A 17,697-nucleotide genomic window follows, 5' to 3' on the forward strand; every position below is an offset into this window, starting at 1 on the left:
AATGCCTTTTAATAAATTAGACTGCATTTAAAAAATTTATTTGATAAATATACCACAAACTATAAGATTCAAAACAGCAGGGACCATATATGTCTTGTTTATCACTATCATATCTCCAACTTGTGACACAATTTTATAAAAATATCATAAGACTATTACAACTATTTTAAGGGGTAAGTCACCTACAGTTTAAAAAACTTAATAGCTTCATTTTTGTGTATTTGTTCAAGTTTTCTTCCACAGATCTACATTTTTTTCTTTATCCTGTTTTTAATTTGTTGCACTAAATTTATTTAACCTGTAAATATTTCTCTCAAAAAGTGTAAGTTGTTTTCAAATCTTCAATAAAAGGCATGCCTCCCACAGATCAGAGTAATTTTTATAATGTGATTAAGACATTGGAAGGGACCTTAAGGCACAAACCAAAGCAGTAACCTTTTTAACTGACATATAAAACAGCTATACATATTTAATGTATACATCTCGATGAGTTTGAAGATAAGTATACACCCATGAATATATACTGTCACTATAGACAATGCCCTAAACTCTTCCATCACCTCTAGAAGTTTCCTCTCTCCTTTGGATTTACACTTTTAATTTTAACTCTAATCAAGGTATACATAATTTTACTTTCTGCTTTTCTCATTTAACATTATGTCTCAACTTTTTTTCTATGGTGTTTCAGTCTTCATAATTATCATTTCCAAAGGCTGACTGAGGCAACAGTATCATAATTTATTTAACGATTTCTTCATTGCTAGACACTTTTTCATTTATGTTTTCACTAACATGGGTAATACCAAGATGAAAACTTTGTGCATTTATTTATTTTTTCCACCTTTGCAATTAGTTCTTTGAGACAAACCAACAAAGGATCTTCTGTAACCAAACACCACACACAACGTCACGGCTTTGGATACGCATCGTAATACTGGTTCTCACTGTGCAGTGCTCTCCACAATCTGCTTTTTTTCCTTTTACTTTTCAGTATACATAAGTTTTAAATTATCATTTGGGTAAAATTTTTTTTTTCCTCCTTTCTAATATCTTCTGTTGCTTCAAATCTGAGCAAGTTTTCACTTATTTCTAACTCGGATAAAATTCCTTCCAATATTTTATTAGCTGCTTCTATGTATTTTTAAATATTTAATTATTTAAATCCGTCTGAAGTTTACCTGGGGACATGAGTGTATAACCTTTCTTTTTTCAAAAAAGAAAATATTAAATTTCCCTATTACAAAAACACAAAGCTACTCTGTTTTACTCACAAGCCCTGAGTAGAACCTACCCTTCTGAGAATCCCCTAGTAGGAGGTGCTGCCCTGACTCTGCATCATAATTGGTCAGTTGACCCTTCCCATGAACAGTAGCCCAGGTGAAGGGTTATAGTCTAGGATTAGAGATGAAGTCTATGGCTATGAGCTTTTCTCTCATAAATTAAATGGGTCATATACCCCTAACTTGGACCTCATTAGTAATATGCTCTCTCCAACTGAGCTAACCGGCCCACAAAACTATAAAATAGGCATTACACAGGCCTACAATTAGGGTAAGCTCTTCTCTATCATTCTGTTTCAAGGAAGACAATAATGTTCATCTCTATGACATGTTGACACTGAGTAATTTTTAACCTGACCATTCTGGAGGAGCCAAAAACAGCACCAACCACATTAGAATCCTATGAGGCTGTACACTTCCCAGTGAAACTGGTTGATAGGTAGAGGTGAGTCTCAACTATCAGATTGTTACTTCATCTCCAGGCTTGAAGTAGCCCTGTTCTCAAATAATAAAGGACTAAAAATAGCTTGGGTACCTTTAGGTGGGGTGGTTACAGATAAGTTACCCCAACTCCAGAAACCTCAGGCTGGACTGGGCCAGACCTAGAAATAGTAGAGTTGAATTCAGTGAGCAGGAGTCAGGATGAAGCTACAATAGCCCTGTCACTGTGTGCAGAGCATGAAAGCCAGGGAGGAACGGCTGGTATAGGATTTCTCCAAAACTCCAATCTTATTTTTATATTTGGCATATTCACAATTAAATGCACCATTTACAAGTGTACAGTTTGATATGTTTTGACAACTGTACAGAGTCAGATAACTATTACCACAATTAAGACACAGAACATTTCCATTACCTGCAACCATTCCTTTGTGCCCTTTGCAGTCAATCCCTACCCCTAGCCCCCAGCCCATGGCAACCACTGATATAATTTCTGTACCTATAGTTTTTTTTTTTTTTGGTGAGGATTGGCCCTGAGCTAACATCCATTGCCAATCTTCCTTTTCTTGCTTGAGGAACACTGTCGCTAAGCTAACATCTGTGCCAACCTTCCTCTATTTTTTATAGCGGGATGCCACCACAGAAGGCTTGATGAGCAGTGTGTAGGTCTGCACCGGAGATCCGAACCCACGAACTCTGGGCCGCTGAAGCAGAGCATGCGAACTTAACCACTACGCCACGGGGCCAGCCCCCCTACAGTTTTATCTGCTCTAACATGCTATACTGGGGCTGGCCCCGTGGCGTAGAGGTTAAGTGCGTGCGTTCCGCTGCTGGCGGCCTGGGTTTAGATCCAGGGTGCGCACTGAAGCACCACTTGTCAAGCCACGCTGTGGTGGCGTCCCATATAAAGTGGAGGAAGATGGGCACAGTTGTTAGCCCAGGGCCAGTCTTCCTCAGCAAAAAGAGGACTGGCATGGATGTTAGCTCAGGGCTGATCTACACACACACACACACACACACACAAAAATAAAATAAAATAAAATGCTATATTAATTGAACCATATAGTATATAGTCTTTTATATGTGGCTTCTTTCACTTAGCATAATGCTTTTGAAATTCATATATGTTTGTTGCATCTATCAGAAGTCCATTTCTTTCTTTTGCTGAGTAGTGTTCCATCTTATGGATATGCCCAAGTTTATGTTATCTATTTACCAGCTGCTGGACATTTAGGTTGTTTGCAGTTTGGGGTGATCATGAATAAAACTGCTGTGAACACTGATACAGAGGTCTTTGTGTGGACATATGCTTTCATTACTAGGAGTAGAATTGCTAGGTCCTATGGTACACGTACATTTAACTTTATAAGAAACTGCCAAACTGTCTTCCAAAGTGTCTGTACTATTTTGCAACTCCACTAGCAATGTATGAGAGCTCTAATTGCTTTATATTCTCATGAACGCTTGGTATTGTCATAGTCTTTTAGTGATATTTCATTTGCATTTCCCTGATGACTAATGATTTTGAGCATCTTTTCATATGCTTACTGGGCATTCACATACCTTCTTTGGTGAAGTAACTTCAAATATTTTGCATATCCCTCCCTTTTAAAAAAATCAGGTTACCTTATTATTGAGTTGTGTGAGTTCTTTATATATTCTGGATACAAGTCTTTTATCAGATACAAGTTTTAAGAATATTTTCTTCCAATCTGTGGCTTTTCTTTTTATTCTTTTAACGGAAGTTTTCAAATTTTTTTTTTTTTTGTGAGGAAGATCAGTCCTGAGCTAACATCCATGCTAATCTTCCTCTTTTTTTGCTGAGGATGACTGGCTCTGAGCTAACATCTATTGCCAATCCTCCTCCTTTTTTTCCCCCAAAGCCCCAGTAGATAGTTGTACGTCATAGTTGCACATCCTTCTAGTTGCTATACGTGGGACGCAGCCTCAGCATGGCCGGAGAAGCGTGTGTTGGTGCGCACCCGGGCCGCCAGTAGCGGAGCATGCGCCCTTACCTGCTAAGCCACAGGGCCAGCCTGAAGTTTTCAATTTTTAAAAAATTATATTTATCAGTTTTTCCTTTTATGGTAGCACTTTTGTGTCCCATTTAAGAAATCTTTAGGGGCCAGCCCGGTGGTGCAGCGGTTAAGTGCACGCGCTCCACTTCAGCGGCCCAGGGTTCGCACGTTTGGATCCTGGGCGTGCGCCAATGCACCACGTGTCAAGCCATGCTGTGGCAACGTCCCATATAAAGTAGAGGAAGATGGGCACGGATGTTAGCCCAAGGCCAATCTTCCTCAGCAAAAAAAAGAGGAGGTTTGGCATTGGATGTTAGCTCAGGGCTGATCTTCCTCACAAAAAAAAAAAAAAGAAATCTTTACCCCAAGGACATAAAGATTTTTCCCTAAGTTTTTTCCTATAGGTTTAGGTCTACAACCCATTTCAAATTAATCTTAGTATATGGTATGAAATAAGGATCAAGGTTCACTTTTTTGCCTATGGATAGCCAGTTGTTTCAGTACCATTTGTTGAAAAGGCTTCCCTTTTCCCACTGAAATCCTTTGGCACCTTTGTGTAAAATCAGTTGGCCATGTATGTGTGAGTCTATTGAACCTTCTATTCTGTTCCATTTCTATCCACATGCCAGTATCACACTGTCTTCATTACTGCAGCTTTATCATAATTCTTGACATCAGATAGGCCTTCAACTTTCTTACTTTTCAAAATTGTTTGGCTATTCTATGTCCTCTACAATTCCATATAAATGTAAGAAACAGCATGCAAATTTCTACAGAAAAAGCCTGCTGGGTATTCATCAGGAGTGTGTTGAATCTACAGTTGAATCTGGAGAGAACTCACGTTTTAACAACCTAAGTCTTCTGATTCACAAATACACTATATCTTCTCCATTTATTCAGGTCGTCTTTAATAGCAATATTTTGTAGTTTTCAATGTATACGTCTTACAAATGTTTTGTTAAGTTTATCCCTAAGTACTGTAAATATTGGTCTTCTTAATTTCAATTTCCACATGATCATTGTTAGTGTATAGATTTTTGTATATTGACTTTGTATCCTACATACTTGCTCAACTCACTTATTAAATTCCAGCAGCTTTTTTGTAGATTCCTTAGGATTTTCTACATATACAATCATGTCGTCTACCAATTAAAACAGTCAATTACAACAGTTTTACTTCTTCCTTTCTAATCTATTTGTTCTTTATTTCTTTTTCACTCCAAAGAACTTCAGTACAATGCTGAATAAAAGTGGTAACAGTGGACATCCTTGCTTTGTTTCTGAGCTCAGGGGGAAAGTATTCAGTCTTTAAGATGTTGGGGTTTTTTGGTAGATGCCTTTTACCAGGTTTGCAAGCGTGTTTTTTTTTTTTTTTTAATCATAAACAGACGTTAAATTTTGTCAAATCTGGCAGTGTGTTAGTATTCAGTGATAACTTCCATGTCTACAGACAAAGAGAGTCAGGGCTGGAAGGGAGATTCAGGATCAGCCAGTTCAATCACCTAATTTACAGATGAGAAAACGGAGGTTCAGAGAGGTGAAATGATATGTTCAAAGTCACAGATAGATAAGAAGCAGAACTAGGTATAAAGCTTAAACTTCTACATGCCTAGACTTGTGCTTTTTATATAGTTAAACTCTAGTAGAAATCAGCTAAAGCAACATTTGAGAGTTGAGAGGAAAAAAGACACAGAGAGCAGAGGTTCTTTGCAGTTTCTGAGCAAGGGCAAAGGACAATGCTGGATTCTACCACAGGCACGAGGTTTCTAGCTCAAGTGGTAATCTCTAATGCCAACTACAGCGGAGGCAGCCAAACAGCCAGAACTCATTATTACTTGCCACTAACAGAGTAATGCTTTATGAACATATAAGAAAGTAGGGACTTGTTGAAGATTTTCAAAGACTACATCAACTTGGTAGCATTGCTTTATCAAGTTGTTAAGCCTAGCTTTGAATTTTTGGTCAGTTCTAAAGCTATTTGGATTATTTTTATTACGGTATTCTGGGGGTTTTGTTTCTAATTAAACAAAGTCCAAAAGTCCCTCAAAACAACAGGATAAGAGGAAGCAACCCCCAGGAAGACGGACCTGGGAGGTGAGGGTGATGCTTGGCTGTGACTGTAGGAGGTTGGCTTGGCTTTGCTGAGGTAGTTGCGTTAAAAGATTTTGCGCTTGCAGGAGACCTGTAAAATACAAAAGCGTTATGTCAGAAACATTAAGGATTACTTTGAACATACAGCAAAAGAAAGTGAAGTGAAACTTTACAACTGATCTTCTGATAGTCTTACTGGTCTTAAAACTCGTAATGTCTTTGCCTAAAAATCAATCTTGTTAAATACAACTTGGGCAAGAAGATATGGAACGTTAAACTAAAACTGATATGTCTTGAGTGTAACCTGAATGACCTCTCTGATTGGCCAATTCTTTATTTTACTAAGGAATGGATGAAAATGAAGCAATATTCTAAATGGAAGCAGCCTGAAACTCAAAAACCTCAACTTCTTAACCTAGAATCCATTAGAAACTGCCAGTATGTGCTGGACCAGAGAACTGTCTAGTTCATGAAAGGAGTAGGCTACCCTTTAAGCAGAATAGGTATTTACACAACAAAAGATTTTGGAATGAATGATCAAGAAGAAAAAAGGCTAACAAACAGAAATAATGAGGAATCGGTAGAGATACACTGATGTTCCTTGAGCTGAAGCCTTGGTACCCTGATACTCTCTTACATTGATTCCACTAACCAACCTTACAAACCTGATTGAAACTTACTGTTTGATACAGAAATTACAAAACAATATTTACCAATTTAAAAGGCCTTGAAGATGTGTTTTATAACTCATAAAATTAACACAATTTCTAATATAACATCCTCCTCTTCTCAAACTTTACAAGAAAAATGATTGTTAGAAGCACATACTTTCTATGCTCAGGCCACATTCTTTGAATAAGCTCTCATGAAAAACTATCAAAACACTAGAATCAATTTATCCAATTTATGTTCAGCATGTTGAAGGAGTTCGTTTAGACTTTTGGCCAAACTCTTGGTTCCTCCTTAGTGATTAAACAGATGCAGGACAGTGAAGGACGACCTTCAATAACGTGGTACACATGACAAAAGAATATTTTTCTTAACATGAATATTGAGTTTAAAGTTAAATAAAATTTAATAAAAAACATTGTTCTAATGTACAGTTTCAGGGTAAGATGATAGTAGTTGACATGTATGCCACATAAATAGCCAGCCTGGGTGTACCCCTAATGACTTCTAAGGAGGAGCTCACCCTGCTGGCCCTGGGGCGTCTGTGAGATGATAAACTGCGCTGGTTGCAAGTTGGTGGTTGGATGCACCAACACAAACTGTTGCAGGTTGAGATTCTGCTGCTGAAGTTGTTGCAGCTGTTGCAGATCCTGAAAATTAGAATTCAAACATGGATTGGAGATTCTGAAATAAAAGCTCGCTTAATCATAAGGTTCCCAGATGATGAATTCTGTCACACCCAAAGGAGAGTCAATATTTCACATTCTTACATACTTCCAAACAGGGTGTGCCCTGGGTGTGTTCCACGAAGCGTGTGAAGACACCTGGAGCTGCTGTAAGGACTTCCTATTTTTGTGGGCTTATGTGTTATGATTTACACAAAGCCTAATTTTTAATAATTATTTAAAATTCCCTCAGAACAAATGGTTATAGCTGTACTTTTTAACATAGGGACCAATAGGAGGTTTAAAAATTAAGTGAGAAAAAAATATGTTGAGTTTTTAAATATTTGATTGATTCTTCTCTTAAGAAAAAGTTGAGAGTGCTATGTCTGAATCTACACCGATAAACTAAAAGATCTATAATGATTCATGAAATTTGGCACCAGTCTAATTCAACTGAGAAATCAGTGTAAAAGATTTTTAAAATAGCTATCCATATAAATATCTGATCCATAACATATCAACAGCACCTTATATCGGCCTAGTGTTTTATCATTTTCAGTGTGCTTTCACGCATACTATCTTACTAGAATAACGTCAACATAGGGTCTCATAGCTTAGGCACTAAAAATATTTATTTGGTGATGAAGCAAGTAGCCAAAATAAAAACATTACCTGGATAAAGTTTGTACATAATAGTCATAAAGATTAGTCTGACATCTATGCTTTACTCTTATAGTTAACTGGTACTTTTTAAATGTTTAGTCAAAATCTAGCTACAGTTAAGTCCATTTCTGAGTCTTCTCTGGTGGGGGTAAAGAAAAGTGTCTAGCACTAGACTCAGAATAACTCTTCATATATTTTACTGATATGACTACTTACTTATACCATTTTTTCCTCCCTTTGAGATAAAAGATTTCATTTACCTTTCTCCCTTGGTAGTATTATCTATGCCTCTTAAATAAATCTTTATTATCTCTGGATACTTTGCCCTAAAATGTGAGACTTGAAACCAAACAACAGTCTAGTGCAGTTCTGCACAAAGGCAATCACTCTGTAGCACAGGGATGGCTAGCTGTCTCTTTCACACACGGGCGGCAACATTCACTGCAGAGCACATGAAAGAACCCATGCCTGCCATAATTAGCTAATTAAAATAAATACCATAATCCCCTGCTTCAGAAATATGCCAGCTAATTATTCAAGAATTGTCACTTAATATAAACAGTCAGTTATTCAAATAATCAGTTATGTGTTTATAATATCAACTCAAATAAGCAAACAAATGTATTATTTCCAGTTCATCGGTAAGGAAGGTAAGTACCTTACTTACCTCACTGAACTAGAGCTCCTCAGGCCTTTAAGGGCCCACATTGACAATCAGAAAGTGAATTTAATATTAAAGAAAACCTGCCATTTTATTCCTCACTTCCTGCCCAGCTCTGAGAGTTACTCACTCACCTGTGCTATCTGTATGGGCTGAGACAGGGGGATCTGCGTCATGGGCGTGGCGGCGGAGGCTGAGATGGTGGCCCCAGCAGCGCTGTGCTGTTGGCTGGCGGAGTGCTGCTGCACTGCAGCAGCGAGCAGCTGTGCCTGTGCCTGTGCCTGCTGTAGTAGTAACTGCTGCTGGGCTGGCGTCAAAGTAAGCTAAACAAAATTAGGACAAACAATCGGAAAGTGGTGAAGGAGAAGGGCCCCTAACGCAAGGCAACTGCTTTGAAGTAGGTAACTCAAGTGGTATTAGACCTTAGCTACCCAATTTCACATGGTTAGCATGAGGCTAAAACGCTCATCAGTAATCAAGCACCATCACTAGCTGAATATTTAAATTAAAATGGCGGTCCTCACTCTGGACTTAATCATTCAAGCTTGTCCAGGTCCCTAGGGTTCAGGCAAAAAAGTAATTAACTAGTAAGCAAGAAAAAAAAGAATCAATGCTGACAGGATATGAAAAGAAATTTACACCCAAGAGAACAGCAAATGATTAGTCAGATGAATGAGGAACAAGGAGGCTGGATCTGACCAGGAAAGAACTGATAAGACCCAGCTGCTTCCCATTAGCATGAATCCCTGCCATATTCCATCACTTCCATTATGTCCTAAGATATGACTAAAGAATATGAGCTCCATTTGTTTCTTTTCCAAGTCTCCCTACAACCCCCTCCTCAACAGTCTTTTCTGTTATTGAAAGCATTGGGTCTCTGCAACTTTTCATCCCCTTTCCAAGACATTATCTCTGTGAAACAGGTGGTGACAGCGCTCTTTTTATATGCAAATAAATCCTAATGCCCAGGTTTAACAGAAGCTCCAGCCACAGGAACCTGGAACCTCAAGTGTCTCTGACTATGTAGACACTAGTCACTCAAAAGAGAACTCAAACAGTATAACAGGAAATGTATTTAGAACAGATATAAAGTTGCTTTCACAATGCAACTTATTTCAAACACACAAAGTAATAAGTGTGTTCTACCTTCTTTTTGGTGATATACTCTGATCAAACAAGAGGAATCCTGTAATATTCTGAAGTATATGTACAGTCACTTTGTGATACAACCCTCCTTCTAAAAGGGTCCAATACAATTTGTGCATTAGAGGCATAAGAATCAAAATCAAACCATTCAAAAACTCAATACTCTTTAAGAAATATGTTTATAAATATTTTATATTATATAAACATGTTTTAATCTTTACTGATAGAATTTTGTAAACAATTCTGCAACAATTCTTAAAAAAGCCTTCCATTGCCAAAACACACAACTGAAATGAAGGAAATAAAAAATTTTGTGGGTTTGTGCGACGTGCATTGAATAACAACAACTCTCCCTTACCACTCCCCTAGCCTCCTCCCCTAAAGATAATCTAATAAACAAATTTTCAAGAGGGGAAAAATATTTTGAATGGTGTTTTAAAGCAAAGACAGCTGAAAAGTTAAAAGCTTATATATTCACATAGGCCAATTTATTACCAATAAAAATAAACGACATTTATTGAATGCTACGCGCCAAGCACTGTTCTATGAGTTTTATATATATCATTACTCTTAATCTTTATAACAATATTGTGACACAGGTATTATTAACATCTCCATTTAACTGAAGGAGCACTGAGGCACTGGGAGCTAAAGTAACTAGCCCATACAGTAAACTGCAGAGCCAGGATACGAGATCAGAGGTTTCATTCTAGAATATTACACAGTAACTTAAAGAAAATGCTTTTCTTTTGTAGGTACTAATCCATTCTTCTTCTACTCTGCAGTGATGTCATAAGTGCAAAGTGACAACTACAATTTCATCAATGTAACGGTCTCAACCATAGGATAATGACTCCATTGCATGATGAAGCAACAGTTGAAATGTGGGTTTAAACAAGTCTTTAGTTTATCCAAAGCCTCTGCAACTGTAAGAAATGATACCTTTATAAGAAAGAAAAACTATGACAAAGATAATTCCTTTTTCAGAGCTGTCTACAGTGTGGAAAGTTTCTTAAAGATAAGAGTGCCAGGCATAGCCATGTTACTGTCTGCTACGGCAAACAGTTCTAATCAGATATTGGCCATCCGCAGCTCTGACAGAGAGAAAGTGTGTCACGATCCTCTCAATGGAAACTTACCCCGGTTATCTGTCCTCCAGCCAGCATAAGCTGGGTCTGGGGGATGGCTGCCTGCACTGAAGGCTGCTGAGAAGGCTGGCTTGGCTGCTGTGAATCCCCGGATTCTTCATTAGACTTAGACTGAAGTGGGGTGGGGGTGGAAATAAAAGATTTCAAATAGTTGATTAAAAGAAATGTACTTACAACTGCATATTTTAAGAATGATTTAAAACATGGACTTATTCAGGCATGAATTTTCTGGTTTCACTCTTTTCATTTCTTACAGATCTTTGTATTTTCCTAATTTTACATATTAAGTTTGTAGACTTATTGTTCCAATGCCAGCAAAGCTGCAATTATAATTTTTAAGAAGAAAAAATAATTGGTCCTCCACAAATCAACAGATTTTTCCACAAACTCGGATCCTCAACTCTGGAGATAAGGAGGAAGGGAAGAGCACATTTTCAATCCATCTCTACATTAACCCTCTATCCCAACATTCGGAGGGGTATTTGGCGGTCAGTCTGAAACTTCTTTATATAGCATCTCAGAGATCGATTACTGACCCACAGGTCTTTTCACCTAATATGTTAAAGAGCTGTAAATTTAGCATCTCTCATCAAGTAACACCCAGGCTTAGAAGGAAAACGCTGCAGTCAGGATGGAAAGAGAACAAACTCCCAAAAAGGGCACTGAGAGAAAATTTTATGGTAATTAAAACTGGTTATGCAGAGTATTAAATTCTGCATAGATTTGCATATTTCCCACCACCTGTTTTGGGGACTGCAGCAAGGCTAATTAACATAAAGGCTCTGATTAATTCTGCCAGTCATTGAGAGATAATTACAGTGCAGGACTGTAAACATTCTGCACTGGAGAGACAGCCTGTTTGCCAACATCTCTCTACGGGATGAAAGTTTACCATGGCAACCAAGGCAATGTGACGCTTCCTCTCCCTCAGAAAGGAAGGTCACATTATCTCCTTTTCTTTTCTCTTCTTGTTTCCACATGTTACTAGGTCCATATTCCACTGAGTTTCATGGAATGCTCAACCCAAAGTCTTTAGTCATTAGCAACACTAAAATCAATCTTCCAGAATACTGTTCTTCTCTTTTGACTGTTAGTTACCTAAACACTATAATGAAAGGAAGCAGCAGGTCGATGGAAATATTATGAAGTAATGCATAATACTTCAACTTTTGCATATTTTGCAATATGGTTCATAGACACAAAGTAGCCAGATTTAAGTTTGTTTTAATATTTTGACTGAAGCCCATCAATGTCAATAAACAGGTTTAATTAAAATCCTTAGAATCATAACATTATAGAGCAGAGACAAACCCTGGCAATCCTCTAAACTTCCCCACTTAAATACAGATAAGAGAAGACGAGCCCCAGGAAGTTAAATAATTTGCCAAAGGTCACACAGCTAATTAGTGGCAGAAGGAGAATTCAAACCTAAGACCTCTGTCTCTCAGTTCAGTGCTCTTCCCTCTGCTCTGCAATGTTTCTCTAAGACATGAACAACGATAAATAAAAATATATTTGAAAACAAAAGGACACTGAAGAGATTATTCGGCTTTGTGTTTAGATATGTGACATAGCTGTGTAACAAACATTTTTACTGAACTTACACATAAAATTTGTGAAAGCAGACTCGACTTGTTCACCTTTGGTCATTCACAGTACATAATGTAAAACTGATTTTCAGTAATGGCAATGATTATAATTATTTGGATCTTTATGAGACTCAGTAATTAAAAACGTCATACCTCTAAGTATTTCCTATTATAAAATTATTGCATGCTCATTATACAAAATTAGAAAAACACAGAAAAAATAAATAGAAAAATTGACCCATAATTCCATGTCCCACCTTACCTGTACATTTAAAGACTGAGCAGCAGCCTGTAAACTTGTTCCAGCGAGCTGGACCTATAAGTAAAGTAATCAGGGGAAGTTCTAGTCTAATACTGTTGACATCCATCATTAGAGGTTGTCATCAACAAGTATTTCAAGAGCTTCTACTAAGTGTATGTCACTGAACTAGAACTGAGAATACAAAGAGGTTTATCTTATGGGGTTAACACTTTATGGACCAGCTCACAGTCCCTCCACCTCCCACCAGAAAATGCTGTTAACATTTCTTCTCTGAAGATGTTTTCCCACACTAAATTAGCATCATCAGGCATGCCACACTTGTATTAGACATTCTTTACATAACATTCTGTTTGCATTCATAGGATAGTTAGATTCTAAAAACTTAATTCATCTTCCACATTGTGTTAAAGAACACATAAGAACAAGCTACTGACATACATTATTTTTATCATTATAAATTAGCATAATTATCTACTCATTCTAATTTCAAAATTTCCACATATACACCAGAGTAAAAATCTTACATATATACACACCTACCCAGTCAAATCCTTAAAACATTTATAGTCATAACTCAAAACTCCTGGGTGAAATAAAGAATCTGTCCTATAAACCACACAAGAAAGTCTGTCATAATATATATTTATTCTGCAATCCTTCCTAATCAAGGGCCTCACTTTGTGTAAGAGACTCGCTGAGCTGAAAATTTTGTCCACTTTTGGAACTCTGCTACTCACACTTATTTATTTTTAAATAAATCAATTTATTTAAACTAAAACAAACAAACAGAAAAAACCAGTTAACACATTTCTCTCACTCCCCCAGTCCTCCCACCCCCTACCTCTGGCAACCACCAATCTGTTTTCTGTATCTATGAGCTTCGCTTTTACTTACTTATTTATTTATTAGATTGCACATAAAAGAGAGATCATACAGCATTTCTCTTTCTCTGTCTGACTCATTTCGCTTAGCATAATGCCCTCGAGGTCCATCCATGTTGTCGCAAATGGCAAGATTTCAGTCTTTTTTATGGCTGAATAATATTCCATTGTATGAATATATACTACAATTTCTTCACCCATTCATCTATTGATGGACGCTTAGGTTGTTTCCATATCTTGGCTATTGTAAATAATGCTGCAATGAACATGGGGGTACAGATATCTTTTTGAGTTAGTGTTTTCGTTTTCTTCAGATAAATACTCAGAAGTAGAATAGCTGGATCATATGGTAGTTCCATTGTTAATTTTTTGAGGACCCTCCACACTGTTTTTCATAGTGGCTGCACAAATTTACATTCTCACCAATAGTGCACAAGGGTTCCCTTTTCTCCACATCCTTGCCAACACTTTTTATTTCTAGTCTTTTTGATAATAGCCATTCTAACAGGTGTGAGGTAATATCTCTTGTGGTTTTGTTTTGCACTTCCCTGATGATTAATAATGCAGAACATCTTTTCATGTACCTGTTGGCCATCTGTATGTCTTCTTTGGAAAAATTTCTATTCAGATCTTCTGCTCACTCTTTAATCGGATTGTTTGTTCTTCTGCTATTGAGTTGTATGATTTTTTTATATATTTTGAATATTAGCCCTTTATCAGGTATATGATTTGCAAATATTTTCTCCCATCAGTAGGTTGCCTTTTCATTTTATTGATGGTTCCTTTGCTGTGCAGAAACTTTGATGTAGTCCCATATGTTTATTTTTGCTTTTGTTGCTTTGCCTTTGGTGTCAGATTCAAAAAATTATTCCTAAGACCGACATCAAGGAGGTTACCATCTATGTGTTCTTCCAGGAGTTTTATGGTTTCAGGTCTTACATTCAAATCTTTAATCCATTTTGAGTTAATTTTTGTGTATGGTGTAAGATAGTGGCTCAGTTTCATTCTTTTGCATTTGGCTGTCCAGTTTTCCCAGCACCATTTATTAAAGAGACTGTCAGAGACCGTCCTTTCCCCACATGTTCTTGGCTCTTCTGTTGTAAATTAACTGACCATATATAAAAATAAGCCTGACCACGGGCTTATTTTTGGGCTCTCTATTCTGTTCATTGATCTATGTGCTATTTTTATGCCAATATCATACTGTTTTAATTACTATAGCTTTGTAATATAGTTTGAAATCAGGGAGTGTAATGCCTCCAGCTTTGTTCTTCTTTTTCAAGACTGCTTTGGCTCTTCAGGGTCTTATATGGTTCCATACAAATTTTAGTATTGTTTCTTCTACTTCTGCGAAAAATGACATTGGAGTTATGATAGGGATTGCATTGAATCTGTATATTGTTTGGGTAGTATGGACATTTTAACAATATTAACTCTTCAATTCATGAGCACAGCATCTCTTTCCATTTATTTGTGTCGTCTTCAATTTCTTTCATTAATGTCTTGCAGTTTTCAGTATACAAGTCTTTTACCTCCTTGGTTCAGTTTATTCCTAGGTATTTTATTCTTTCTGATGTAATTGTAAACAGGATTGTTTTCTTAATTTCTCTCTCTGATATTCCGTTATTAGTGTATAGAAATGCAACAGATTTTTGTGTACTGATTTTGTATCCTGCGACTTTACTGAATTTGTTTATTAATTCTAACAGCTTTTTGATGGAGTCTTTAGGATTTCTTATATATAATATCACGTCATCTGCAAATAGTGACAGTTTTACTTCTTACTTTCCAATTTGGATGCCTTTTACTTCTTGTTCTTGCCTAATTGCTCGGATAGGACTTCCAATACTATGTTGAATAAAAGTGGCAAAAGCGGGCATCTTTGTCTCATTCCTCACCTTAGAGGAAAAGCTTTCAGCTTTTCACCATTGAGTATCATGTTAGCTGTGGGCTTGTCATATATGGCCTTTATTATGTTGAGATATGTTCCCTATATACCTGCTTTGTTGAGAGTTTTTATCATAAATGGATGTTGAATTTTGTCCAATGCTTTCTCTGCATCTACTGAGATGATCATATGATTTTTACCCTTCATTTTGTTAACATGGTGTATCATGTTGACTGATTTGCAGATGTTGAACCATCCTTGCATCCATGGAACAAAGCCCACTGGATCATGGTATATGATCCTTTTAACATACTGTTGAATTCAGTTTGCTAATATTTTGCTGAGGATTTTCATATCTATGTTCATCAAGAATACTGGCCTGTAATTTTCTTTTGTTGTGGCATTCTTATCTGGTTTTGGTATCAGGTAATGCTGGCCTCATAAAATAAGTTCGTCATAGCATTTAGAAAGTTCAAACATTCAGAAAGTTCAAACCATGGTTATATTAAAATAAGGATCATTATAAGGCAACCATGATAATAACTAATTCAGGCAAGCATCATCAATGGATGCTCTACTAATGGGTGGAATTTGAGGAATAACATAATATTTCCATTTTCTCAACTATCTCTCTGTAGATACTTACTAATTACAAAGGGTAAAATAGTAACTTTATAATGGGGAAACTTGAAAGGCAAGTGATCACAGTTAAAGTCACCAGTAATGACACATGTGCCTTCCAGTAATGAAGCACTAAGAAGAATACACCGTTACTTATGTTGTATTCCTATCAAACGTGTGTAACCTGAATCTAATCATGGTAAAATATCAGACAAACTCAAATTGAGTAATACTGTACAAAGCAACTGGTTTGTACTCTTCAAAAGTGGCAGCGTCCCAAAAACAAAGAAAGACTGAGTAGGGTGAAAGAGAATATAAACTAGGGTAGAGTAAATGGAAGCCTAAACTAGAATGGCAGTAGTGGGAATAAAAAGTAGGAAACATGAAAGGCATTGCAGGGTACTACATAAGGATCCTGGCAACTGACTAGATATAGATGAAGAAAAAAAGAGTCATGAATTATTCCAGGGTTCAGATCTAGGAGACTGGAAAAATGGTAGAGTCATTAACAGGAAGACAATGAGTTCCATTTTGGATATATCACATAGCATCAAGATACCCTGAGTTAAATGTAAGTGTTGGTATGAAGCTTAGTATAGAGTTCAGAGCTTTATTTAAAACTGATAGTCCTGTTAGAAGATAAGAATCCTTAAAAAACAATACCCAAAACAAAACAAAATCCAGAGATTTACGGAGAAGACATTTTAGATACAGTGTAACCAAAAGAGGACTATCTGAAAAGATAGTATGCTTAAAACCCAAAGTCTAAGAAGTCAGCCAAAGAGCCAGAGGGAAGAGGTTCAGGTACAAACATTTAAAGGAGATAAAGTTTCTGTGTGACTTTATTTAAATCATGATGTTCCTGGGTAAAAATCTGTGGAGGAACAGGATGTTTATAAGTCTCAAAGTACATCCTCATGGATTATTTATTAATTATAAGGAGGAAGAAAGCTACCTTTATAATGGACAAATCTGAAACACTACCTTAACCAAATAATCACATTTAATATCACAATAATGGGACAAGGTGGTATCACATGCCTTCTGCTGTATTCCTGACAAAAACATGTAACTTGAATCCAATCATGACAGAGCAATCAAACTCAAACTGAAGGGCCTTGTATAAAACAGCTGGTCTCTCCTCTTCATGAAATGTCAGTATCATGAAAGACAAAGAAGGCGGAGGAACTGTTCTGGATTAAAGACGACCAAATAGACATGACAACTAAATGCAAGGTGAGGGATGGATCGTGGATCAGAAAAAATTTAAATATTGACCATATACTAGATAATAATATTGTATCAATGCTAAATTTCTGGAATTTGAAATTTGTATTGTAGTTTTAAAAAAGAATGCTGTTTTTAGGAAAACATGATGAAGTATTTAGAGGTAAAAGGACACAATGCCTGCAACTTATTCTGAAATGATTTAAAAAAAAACGGACTGGCCTGGTGGTGTAGCGGTTAAGTTCACACACTCCACTTCAGTGGTCCAGGGTTTGCAGGTTTGGATCCCGGGCATGGACCTACACACCACTCGCTAAGCCATGGTGTGGTGGCATCCCACATTCAAAAAATAGAGGAAGACTGGCACAGATGTTAGCTCAGGGCCAATCTTCCTCACCAAAAACACACACACACAAAACAGATATATTTTGTATTAGTGTACACACA

At 36.9% G+C, this 17,697-nt stretch overlaps 2 protein-coding genes across 5 annotated transcripts in view; one reads left to right on the forward strand and one right to left on the reverse strand.

The window, feature by feature from the left end:
• Positions 1-17,697, forward strand: part of CREG1 (cellular repressor of E1A stimulated genes 1) — a 224,592-nt gene that overhangs the window by 149,667 nt on the left and 57,228 nt on the right. The gene's annotated exons all lie outside the window — the stretch shown is intronic.
• POU2F1 (POU class 2 homeobox 1) overlaps positions 1-17,697 on the reverse strand; it is a 168,919-nt gene that overhangs the window by 29,726 nt on the left and 121,496 nt on the right. For 3 of the 4 annotated variants that reach the window (XM_058540144.1, XM_058540145.1, XM_058540147.1), the window contains exons 4-8: positions 12,634-12,687; positions 10,774-10,893; positions 8,623-8,811; positions 7,023-7,149; positions 5,827-5,921 (exon numbers count right to left, since the gene is read on the reverse strand). In XM_058540144.1, coding sequence (XP_058396127.1) covers positions 5,827-5,921; positions 7,023-7,149; positions 8,623-8,811; positions 10,774-10,893; positions 12,634-12,687 — 585 coding nt within the window. The remainder of the gene's footprint in view (positions 1-5,826; positions 5,922-7,022; positions 7,150-8,622; positions 8,812-10,773; positions 10,894-12,633; positions 12,688-17,697) is intronic. The other variant, XM_058540146.1, reaches the window with a different exon arrangement.

This window comes from Diceros bicornis, chromosome 4 (genome assembly GCF_020826845.1).
Source record: "Diceros bicornis minor isolate mBicDic1 chromosome 4, mDicBic1.mat.cur, whole genome shotgun sequence".
NCBI classification, from domain to species: Eukaryota; Metazoa; Chordata; class Mammalia; order Perissodactyla; family Rhinocerotidae; genus Diceros; species Diceros bicornis.